We start from the raw sequence: 11712 nt of genomic DNA, 5'->3' as shown, positions 1-11712 counted from the left end.
ATGAACAATACTCTATATTAATTATACATTAAAAAGAAAGAAAAGTTTGAACTCATAACGTAGTATGTTAAGAAGAAATGTCTTAACGACAAGAATAATTCAACATTTAAAAATAATTTTACTTTACTATTTTAAAGTAAAGGGAAAAGATTCGAACACGATTGCATAGGTGGAGAAAAATAGTATAGAGACCAAAGAAGCAAATTTACCCTAAAAAAAAAATTGGAAATTAGTAGTAATTGTCCGAAAAATGACCTTGAATCAAAGTTAGCAAAGAATGAGGAATGTATACCACTACCGTCGCTGTCCCGTTCTCCCTCAGATTCCCAATCATAAATCTACTCCTTGAGATTCAAAATCAAACCTAAAGCCTAGAGCCTAGAGGGCCCAAAAGCCATGGGAGCTGTTCATTCCTCACTTGTGCATTTCCTATAAACCCTAATCTCAATTTCCTATTCTCCAACTCAAATTAATTGTTTGTTTTTATTTTTCTTTCAAATTCAAACCCTTTGAATTTCCTTCTCTGCTACACGAACTTATGGGCACAGGTATCTCACATAAACCCTAACTAATTGTTGTTTTTCTACATACTCATTTTCTTTTGCTTCTTCGTGCATTTTAGATATTATACTTTGGTAATATTTAGTGGTTCTAATTGGATTAATTTTTTGCTTACTCCTGCTGTAATGTGTTTATGTGTGTAATGTGTGTGTGTGTATTTTTTTAATTCTGTTGATGAATTCCAATTTCCAGCTCGTAATTTGATGGAGGAAGAGAGAAAGAGGGGGAGGGAAATTACTTGGGATGATAAGGAGGTCTGCGGGCACTACTTGGTTTGTTTTTGCCCGTTCGATCTCTTCGCCAATACTCGAAGCGATCTAGGTGCATTGCTTTTAAATTTCATATTGAATTACACCTGTTTAACAGTCTATTTGGTTGATGAGAAAGAGCAAGCAAGAAATGTTTGAATCACGATTCGATTCCCAAACCATTTGCTTTTCGGATGTTGGGAGAGTATAACACATCACTAACAGCAAATCTTTTGTTTATGAATCAGGACAGTGCCCTCAAATACATGACCCAAAGTTGAAAGAAAGGTGACTAACTGGACATTTTTTCTAGATTAGGATCTTTTTGAGGGAAATGTTTCTTGAGGTTTTCATGTTGCCGTACTTTGTACATCTAGATCCAATGCAATTAAAGGAATTGTGTTTTCTTTTTCCATCCTAAGTTAATTTGTTGTACTGGTTTCGCTACAAAAGCTCTATTTTATGCATAATTAACAGATTCATACATGTGGAATGAAAATTCAATATCGCAATACTTCAACCATGGTATTCTAAGCTGCTGCTATAAGTTATCGGTATTTTTTATAGAATAGTTGATTGCCTATAAGGGAATAGAAATGTATCCATTCCATTTCAGCAAGTTAGCTTACTAAAATAGTTGCTTGCTGATGTTTCACATCCCAATATCTACTACTGTCTTTCTTTATTATTTTATCAAGGGTTTCTGTTCCTGGAGCTTGAAGCCTTTTGCGAGCTTCTTTTTTATTTCATTTTTGTTACGTGAAAATGTTGAAGAATAAATTTTTAACCATCTGGAAAATGGTATACAATTGCTTTCACTAAGCTTTTATGAGAGTATTTTGATTGTTTTGTTGAAACTTGAAGTTTAGATTTCAAAATCAGATCATCATCTGAGGTCATTACATATGCTTTGTTCCATTTTATCAGAAATTTACGAGCTTACTGTCTGCCTTTTCATCATAAATCCATCAGCTGCTGCCTTTTATTTCCCTTCAAGGCTCTTGTGGTTCCCCTCACCCTTTTTCTACTTGCTATTGGACTGATTATTTTTTTGTATTTTATTTCTAAGTGTGTCTTTTTATTTTGTGATTGTAGTTTTGAGAAGTCACCACAGCATGATGCATATGTTCCCAAGTTTGAAGCCGAACTTGCTCAGTTTTGTGAGATGTTGGTAAGTTGCACATCTTTCCATTGGGCTTGATGATCTAGAATTATTCACCTATATTTATGCTCAATGAAAATAAAATATTCACCTGTATTTCTTTGTCATATCTACTTGCATTACAGGTTATGGATTTGGATAGAAGAGTAAGGCGTGAGCGAGAACGCCGTCATCAGGAGGTGGAACCTGCTCTACCACATCCACTGTCAAGTGAAAAGTCTGAACATTTGTTTGTTCTGGAGGAAAAGTTAAAGAAGTTGCTTGAACAAGTGGAGGTCCTTGGTGAATCCAGCAAGATGGATGAAACTGAAGTGTCCATGAGAAAGGTGCTATTCTTGCCTGATGTTTATGTTAAGCATTTGTTTCTGAATTTTGCAAAAATATAAATGAAATAATGGTGTGGACTTACAAAGATGTTTTTATCCTACGATAGATGTCTAATAGAAATGGTGTGGAGAATCCTCAAGTTGGTCAGGGCCATCAGGCCCAGGGTGGTTCAAGTGACCCAACTCTCTTTGGTAATATCCAACCAAACTGGTATGGTGTCATACTCCAACAAATCTCAGTCTATGGTATAGCTGCTGGTTACTGCTTATCTGCCTCATTGCTTTCCATTATCAACAAATGGGCTGTCGTAAAATTTCCTTATCCTGGGGCACTAACTGCTTTACAGTATTTTACAAGTGCTATGGGGGTCCTTGTATGTGGCTGGCTTAAGTTGCTAGAACATGATTCGCTTGACCTTCTTACCATGTGGCGCTTCCTACCTGCAGCAATTATATTCTACCTCTCTCTCTTCACCAACAGTGAGCTCCTTCTTCATGCCAATGTCGACACTTTCATTGTCTTTCGTTCAGTTGTTCCAATCTTTGTTGCTATAGGAGAGACTCTCTTCTTGCACCAGCCATGGCCATCAATTAGGACATGGGCCTCACTTGCCACAATTTTTGGGGGAAGTGTGATTTATGTGCTTACAGATTACCAGTTCACAGTCACGGCTTATAGTTGGGCTCTAGCTTACTTGGTAAGCATGTCGATAGATTTTGTCTACATAAAGCATGTGGTAATGACCATCGGCTTAAATACATGGGGTCTTGTACTCTATAACAATCTCGAGGCTCTTCTACTGTTTCCAATTGAACTACTAGTAATGGGAGAATTGAAGAAGATTAAGCATGAAATCACTGATGAATCAGATTGGTATTCTTTTAATGTGCTTTTGCCAGTGGGGTTATCTTGTTTATTTGGTTTATCTATCTCTTTCTTTGGATTTTCTTGCCGAAGGGCAATTTCTGCAACTGGATTTACTGTTCTTGGTATAGTGAACAAGCTATTGACTGTTGTGATTAATCTGATTATTTGGGACAAGCATTCAACCATTGTTGGTACAGTGGGGCTGTTAATATGTATGCTAGGCGGTGTTATGTATCAGCAATCTACAAGCAACAAGCCTAAGGTTGTGAATCAGGTAAAAGCACAAGAGATGGAGGAAGAACAACAAAAGTTAGTTGAGATGAACACCAGCTTAGAGCAATGAGATGGAACGTTGAATCTCGACGGGGAAAACTAGGAGAGGGAATTTTCAAGGTAATATTGTTATATACTTTGCTGCTTCTGGGTTTTAATTTTCTCCAGTCCAAATTATTGGTTAGTAAGTCTCCCCCAGTGGCAACTTCTCATGGAGATGACGCAACTTTCGAGTTTCACAGAATGCCTGTGATGGATATGTGGATAAAGATAAGTATTGGGCCTGACAACTTGGAAAATTGAATTATTTGTTGGCCGGAAACTTGTGTACTGAAAATTTTTGTTCTGAAGTCGATTCTGCTACATTTATTCACCTTGGGAACACGCAGTCAGACGAAATTTTGCATTCTTTTCTTTTGTAAACTTGTATTCATCAGATAGTCTCAATAGAAATACCGTATTTTTAACCGTGTACTTGTAGGCATTACGGGTGATAGTGTTGGTTTTTAATTTTCTTTAATTATGTGTAAAAGTTTTAGTATGAAGTTGGCAAAATTTGCCAATTTGTAATTGAGAGGGAATTTGTTTGTTATATTTCAGAATATGTTATTGTTTACATTTTTGGTTGCTGTTCTAGTTCTAGTAGATGAGCATTTTACTCCGAATTCATGGTCACATTTCAAATCTTCCTATATAGGATTAGCAAATTGTTATTGTCGCAAATTAGTTGAACTACCATATCCATAAAACTTGTGGATCTTGGTAAGTTATCTCATTAGGTGAAGGGCATGCAATTAATGTTTTGTTCTAGTAATATCATTGTCTAATAAATGATCGTCATATGTATAAAAAGTAAGTTAACTATTTAATAAATGATTACCCATGTGGTGAAATGGCGATATAAGAAAATCTTTCCCATTAGGTGGGTGGTGGGTGGTTCTTGAGTTGGGGGTTAGTTGTTTGTTTGTATTATATAAATGGGTAAATAAAAATTTTGGAATGGAAGAACTGAAGTGGGCGGGAATGAGCAAATGGGAAAAATCAAACCGTTGTTCCAATAGTAAAAACAAAAAGTAAAAGATGAAGGCTTACTAGACTTTTAACTTTGAATATGTGTGGTTAAGGTAGGCAGTACGCATGTATGGATCTGTGGCGCAATGGTAGCGCGTCTGACTCCAGATCAGAAGGTTGCGTGTTCGATTCACGTCAGGTTCAGTTTTTTTAGTGTTTTTCATTTTGCCCCTGCACCTTTTTGTCCAGCTAATTGGAACTTCGAACCAAGTAGTAGTATTGAGATTTGTATATTGTTGATTTTAATCACTTTGTTGATCTTGTTTTATTGATAGTCTTCTGTGTTATGCAAACTTATACGATAATTCTACGTAAATATATCTTTACTAATCTTTATCTCCAATATTAGAAAGTTAGAAGTCAAGTTTGGTACCAAAAAGTTTTGGACTAAAAAACTCCTCAAACAAAAAAAACACAGCTTTGTGAAAAAAAACAAGAAGAATTATATTCCTAAGGGTATTTGAGTCCAAACATCTCTAATCTCTAATATGAGAAAACCAGAAGTCAAGTTTCATGTCTCAAGACTTCATCATACATTTTTGAACTAAAAAACCCATAAAACAAAAAAAACACAACCTTGTAAAAAAAAAAAACAATTATTATATTCCTAAGGGTATTTGAGTCCAACACAAATATTCATTCACCAACGTGTTTTGGCAGTTAACACTTCTCACCTCAACACCCTATGATCATAACGAGATCGCGCTTCACCATGATCGTCCTTCTACTTCATCCACGTTCTGCTTTGGTAGTTCACAAATCTCATCCCCATCTCTCACCCGCCCGCCCCCCCCCCCCCCCCCCCCCCACCATTTATATGCGCAGACAGTTACTTAGTTGGCGCTGCTACCACACCATTTGAGAGAAATCCTTGTACGCTGCATCTGTTGTCTCTCCTCCAAGCATGCAATCCTTTGCATCTTCTCTCTCCTCCACCTATGCCGCCTTCATTGCCATCTTCCCAATTTAAAAAACAAGGGTCTAATTTTGGGGTTGTTTTTTTTTTTTTTTTTTTGTCATTAATTTAGAAAGGTGATTATCTTACACAATGCCTGGTGATTGTGTGTGTTGATTTAGGACCATCTTTCAAACTAAAACTCTTTCCCCTTCATTTGATTAGATAGTGTGAGAAATAATTAGCCATACAATGCAAGCCACTCAAACTAAAATATAAAGATAGAGTCCGTCGACAGATTATTGTGTGTTGTTAAAAGAGATTGGGCATCTAGAGAGCTAGGGAAAATCCCCAAAATCCAGTTTTGATTTTTCACCTTTTCATTTTCTTTGTTCTTTGTAGATTGGTGAATAAGGATTGAGACTACAATGACACACCCCGACTGAAGTCGAGGCATGTTGGCCGTCACCTGAAAGTGACATAACCAAAGGTGTAGGTGATGTAAAAATGTGAAAAAAAATAAAATTGAAACTAGAACTTATTTAAACTAATAAAGTGGGTGCGCAGTAGTGGGTATAATCCATAGAATACAAATATTCAAAGCCTAGGCAACAAAAGAGTGCAATCGGAACTAATTATAGTGCTTAATACACAACCAAGACAGGGTCCCTACATTTATTTAGATATGTCAGAATTCGCTGGAGTTTCTTGTATGCCTTAGAGAATTCGGCTGTCTAAGACCTGGAGGGGCGAAAAACAAAAGGGTGAGTGGGCACAAAAGCAAAGGTTTATAAAACACATCTATTTTCCGAACATACTAACCCCTCGCTGTAAATCATGTATAGTTTTCAGAAAATCATACTACGTATAAGTATGAAAACAACTGTAATTAACAATGATGACAGAAATGCGCCAAACTACGATATCTCAACAATAGCATAATGAAAACATGTTGCTCATCAATCTACACTAGCACACGAGTTCATGCAAATAGTTTCTAACATGAACATGACTGTGGCATAATGTATAAGTACGCTCTAGTGCTATAATCACGTGAAGACTAGCGATAATCGTGGTCACTATGAGTCGGAGTTGCCTAATACAACTTGTACGACAGGACCGACACCTACTTGGATCCAAGGCGAGTGTGCGGTGCATAGGTGAACATACACGTGAAAGACTAGCACTGGCCCTGGGCGAGCACTAACATCAGGTTGTAGCAATGATGAGAAGACTACATAAATATAAACATGCCATAACCATTCAATAATTCTAGTTAACAATGTAAACTTACCTGTGCATCTCGTATGATTGTTTTAGTGTTCCATAGCATTATAACATTTCTTATAGCATCTTTAATCATGGCATAATAGGCGTAATATCAATCTAAAAACAACAGTGGCATGATATGCATAAATCAATTCAAAAGCATTTGTGGAAACTATAAGGTTTATATATATATATATATATGAAAACAAAATGCCCACTCATTGGTACGTGGTTGGATCGTAGCCTCCTAGCCTCGCTTGACCTCGTACGTTCTCGAGATAATTTTCACCTATATGTGAAATAACTAAACTAATAAATTAAATAGGACATATTCAAAAAAGCTAGGTAAGTAACATCCCACATCGCCCAGAGGAGTGGATCCTGTAAGCCTTACATGTATATTCTCATCTCTACCTAACACGAGGCCTTTTGGGAGCTCACTGGCTTCGGGTTCCGTAGGAACTTCGAAGTTAAGCGAGTTTGGGCAAGAGCATTCCTAGGATGTGTGACCCACTAGGAAGTTCTTGTGTAAGTTTCCAGAAACAAAACCGTGAAGGTGTGGTCAGGGCCCAAAGTGGACAATATCGTGCTATGGTGGAGTCGAGCCCAAGATGTGGTGGGGGCACGGGCCGAGATGTGATAATTTGGTATCAAAGTCAATACCTGGCCGGAAGTGTGCCGACGAGGACGTCGGGCCCCTAAGGGGGGTGGATTGTAACATCCCACATCGCCCAGGGGAGTGGATCTTGTAAGCTTTATATGTATATTCCCATCTCTACCTAGCACGAGGCCTTTTGGGAGCTCACTGGCTTTGGGTTCCATAAGAACTCCGAAGTTAAGCGAGTTCGGGCAAGAGCATTCCCAAGATGGGTGACCCACTGGGAAGTTCTTGTGTGAGTTCCCAGAAACAAAACAATGAGGGCGTGGTTGGGGCCCAAAGCGGACAATATCGTGCTACAGTGGAGTCGAGCCTGGGATGTGGTGAGGGCCTAGGCCGGGATGTGATAAGGTAAATCTCTCATACATTGCTCAAACGGAAGTTTTGAATATACAAAAATGATCTACACGAAGTCACGGACTTGTACATGTCAAGCACTTGCCGCCCGAAGGCCGGATGCGCCCTCATGCGCCGCTTAGCCCACGGCCACACGCGCAGGCCACACACCTGACAGAGACTGCCGGACGTTAGGAATATTCCATCAGAATTGACGGAATATTTCATTAAATAGTAACGAAGTTACCTGACGCCGTTAGAATATTCCGTCAACTTTGACGGAATATTCTTCGTCTTCTTCAGTGAGCTTCTACCAGTCCGCCGTCGTCTGGTTTCACCGGAAACTGGGAAAAATTTCAAAGCTTCATATCTTCTTCAATTCTTAACCATTTTTTTTTGCACTTTATATGGAAATGAAGCTTATGAAGAGTAGAACAAGATTGTACCTTTCAAAAGTCCAAAAATAGATAGGAAATGGCCTGAAAATGCCTCAAAATTCTCAACCTAAAACTGACTCCTCGAACTCGCTTGTTTCGACATCAACTCGACTCCAAACCTAGTCTGGGGACCCTAGGAGTTGTGTAGAAGCTTCCCTATGTCCTAAAACCTTGTAAATTGGGTTGAAACTCGTTGGAGGAAAACTCACAGAGTCGGAGCTTCTGAGTTGGCGAGTCATAACTCGGTCATTTCACCATCAGCTAGTACGGTTGGGTTTGCGGGTTCGAGAGGAGTACAATAATGGTGTTTTTGAGTTCGATCTGCAAGTTTTGATGATGGTGTGTGTATAATGGTGTTTTTGAATTCAATCTGCAAGTTTTGATGATGGTGTGTGTGTATTGCAGAAGGGAGAGAGTCACATGCGAAGGAGAGAGAGAAGGAGAAAAGAGACAGTGAGGGAGTAGTTTCTGATTGGGGGAGAGGTGTGAGGAAAGGTTTTGATTGGTTGTGAGGGTTTTAGGGAAAAATGAGTGAATGCGAGGGATTTGAGGGCAAACGGGACAATTTTTAAAAGAAGAAAATGATAAGGTTTCTACCCACTCCAATTCGGGTCTAACTCGTGCTCACGCGTTCGTAACGACCGGTACTATTTAATTACACTACTAGGAAAATAAAATAAACGCTGAATACTACATCCACGTCACATTGCCAACCAGGGCAGAAATATCAATTTACACACTCGGGGAGAAATTACATAGAAAATTAGAGACGGGTCGTCACATACAAAGTGAAAGCTATGGAAAATTCTGTTTTGAAATTGGAGTTGTCTCGCCAGTGATTCGAGTGGGACAACTTCAATTTCGTTTACCAATTTTACCTGCTTGAATCACTGGCGAGACAACTACGATTTAAAACGAAATTTTTCAGAGCTTCCACTTTGTAGTCCCAATCCTTATTCACAAATCTGCAAGGAAACAAAGAAAATAGGGAAACAAAGAAAACGAAAAGAGTGAAACATCAAAACTGGATTTGGATGATGGTCCTAAATCAACACACACAATCATTACCCATTGCATAAGATAATCACCATTCCCAAATTAACGACAAACAAAAAAACCCAAAATTAAACCCTAGTTTTTAAATTAGGAAGTTGGATACCTGGAGAAGATGGCAATGAAGGCGGCGTAGGTGGAGAAGAGAGAGAAGATGCAGAGGATTGCATGCTTGGAGGAGAAACGAAAGATGCAACGTAGAAGAATTTCTCCAGAATGGTGTGGTAGCAGCGCCGACTGCAACTGTCTGTGCATATATATGGTGTTAGGTGTGAGATTTGTGAACTGCCAGAGCAGAATGTGGATGAATGAGATGGACGATCATGGTGAAGCACAATATCGTTATGGTCGTAGGGTGTGGGGTGTTGGAGGGACATGTATTAACTGCCAAAACACGTTGGTGAATGAATATCTGGTTATTGGTTATTTGTTTGGACTCAAATACCCTTAGGAGTATGATTCTTTTTTTTTTTTTTTTTACAAGCTGCATTTTTTTTGTTTTTTGTTCAAGGGGATTTTAGTCCAAAAATTTATGGTGAAGCCTTGAGACACCAAACTTGACTTTTGGCTCTCTAATATTAGAGATTTTCATTTTTGATTTCTGGGTAATTGAATGTTTGAAGCTTTTAATTTGTATAATTAGTTTTCATTATATATCGGAGCTGTTGGATAGATAGTTAAGAAGAAGTTTGTATTTTCAATAAATGACAGTGGCTTTTATCAAAACTTGCAAGTTATTGGAAATGTTTACACATTGGTGACATGTTGAAACTTAACTGCAAAGAACCAAGTTACATGACAAACATGGTTGGACAAAAGATATTAAATCACAATGAGACTTTATCCACTCTTTGACACAAAAGACTAAGGCACATTTCAATTGAAAGAATAAGGAATCTGAGCAAGAGTAGCATTCTGCCTTCACTGGATTATGATAATCCAAAGACTTGTATTGAATGCATTAAAGGAAAGATGGTTAATTCACATAAGAAGGATGCAACAAGGAGCAATGAATTGCTTGAGCTTATCCATATAGACATTTGTCACCTTTTTCCTACACCTACATATGATGGTAACAAGTATTTTATAACCTTCATAGATGATTACTCAAGATTTTGTTACTTAAAGTTATTTGAGAAGTCCAGTGCCCTACTGACTTTTCAAATTTCCAAAGATGACGTTGAAAACCAGTTGGACAAGAAGATTAAGGGAGTGAGGCCAGACAATAGAGGATAATACTATGGAAGGTGCACTGAACATGGTAGAAATCCTGGACCATTTGCACTCTACCTACAAAGTGAGGGGATTGTGGCTTAATACACTAATCTTGGAACTCCACAACAAAACGGGGTCTCAGAAAGGAAAAATTTAACATTGAAGGACATGGTAAGAAGCATGATGAGCACTACCAATTTGCCATTATTTATGTGGGGGTGATGCAATCAAAACTGCAAATTATATTTCAAATCAAGTGCCTAGCGAATAAGTGGCAGCAACACCATTTGAATTATGGAACAAGAGGAAGCCAAGCCCACAACACTTGAGAATTTGGGGATGCAAGGAAGAAGCTAGGGCCTACAATCCACAAAAGAGAAAGCTTGATCTTGAAACAGTAAGTTGTTACTTCATAGGATATTGAGAAAGAACCAAGGAGTACAAGTTCTATTGTCCAGACAATTCCATAAGTTTCATTGAAATTGGAAAGATTAAATTAATAGAGGAGATTGCAGTTGGTGTGACAAATAACGTGGTTTTGTCTTTTAGGAGAAAACATAAGACAATGTAGTGAAAACTTCAACTCCAACGACTGAGATGGAGCTTGACAGTGTTCCTTTGGACCAGGTTGCTTCATCTGCAAGTTATAGTGTACAAATGGTGCATGTTGCTTCAGCTGCAAGCAACAATGTACAAAATGAAATACCAAGCAAAAATCATGACATGATGGACAATCCAGTGCCATTCAATACATCAAATGAAGGTGAGCTCGTTCAAATACTAGTCATTGAACAAGTTCAAAGCCAAGGGGAACCCATACTTGGGAAATCGACAAGAGTAAGGAAGCCTGCAATCTCATATCACTTTGTACTATATTTGAGTAAGGCTGACATCAACATTGGTGAGCCATCAATATTCAAGAAAACAGTGAATAGCTTACAACATGAAGAAAGGATGAAATCCATAGAATCTGAGCTTAAATCCATGAAAGAAAATGGAGTGTAGGAACTTAAAGTATTGCAGAAGGATGCAAACCAATTGGATGCAAATGGGTGTTCAAAACAAAGAGAGATTCAAATGGGTGAAATAGAAAGGTTCAAAGCTAGACTTGTGGTCAAGGGATATACTCAACAAGAAGGAGTGGACTACGTAGAAACATTCTCACCTGTTTCAACAAAGGACTCATTCATATTTGTTATGGCATTAGTGGCTCATTATGACTTATTTCTACATCAGATGTATGTTAAGACTACATTTTTTAATGGCAATCTTGAAGAAGAGATTTACATGAAACAACCTAAGGGATTCACTAAAGAATTAGAGAAGGATTTAGTATGCAG

General features: G+C 38.1%; 1 protein-coding gene and 1 non-coding gene across 3 annotated transcripts; both read left to right on the top strand.

The window, feature by feature from the left end:
* Positions 1-277: 277 nt before the first annotated feature.
* On the top strand, positions 278-4054 carry LOC137731829 (GDP-mannose transporter GONST3-like). Of its 2 annotated transcripts, XM_068471062.1 has the most exons (6): positions 278-548; positions 754-882; positions 1058-1097; positions 1905-1980; positions 2097-2297; positions 2405-4054. In XM_068471062.1, exons 1-6 carry the CDS (start codon positions 539-541, stop codon positions 3506-3508), a joined length of 1560 nt encoding a protein of 519 aa, XP_068327163.1. In that variant the 5' UTR covers positions 278-538; the 3' UTR covers positions 3509-4054. The 2 variants fall into 2 exon arrangements, with proteins under 2 accessions (XP_068327163.1, XP_068327164.1); XM_068471063.1 differs by lacking the exons at positions 754-882; positions 1058-1097.
* Positions 4055-4581: 527 nt separating this feature from the next.
* TRNAW-CCA (transfer RNA tryptophan (anticodon CCA)) lies at positions 4582-4653 on the top strand. The gene has a single exon. It is a non-coding gene; the product is annotated as a tRNA-Trp (tRNA).
* Positions 4654-11712: the final 7059 nt, after the last annotated feature.

The sequence above is a fragment of the Pyrus communis genome, chromosome 4 (genome assembly GCF_963583255.1).
Source record: "Pyrus communis chromosome 4, drPyrComm1.1, whole genome shotgun sequence".
NCBI lineage: Eukaryota > Viridiplantae > Streptophyta > Magnoliopsida > Rosales > Rosaceae > Pyrus > Pyrus communis.
The sequence above is the reverse complement of the archived record's forward strand: the minus strand, read 5'-3'. Positions and strand labels throughout refer to the sequence as shown.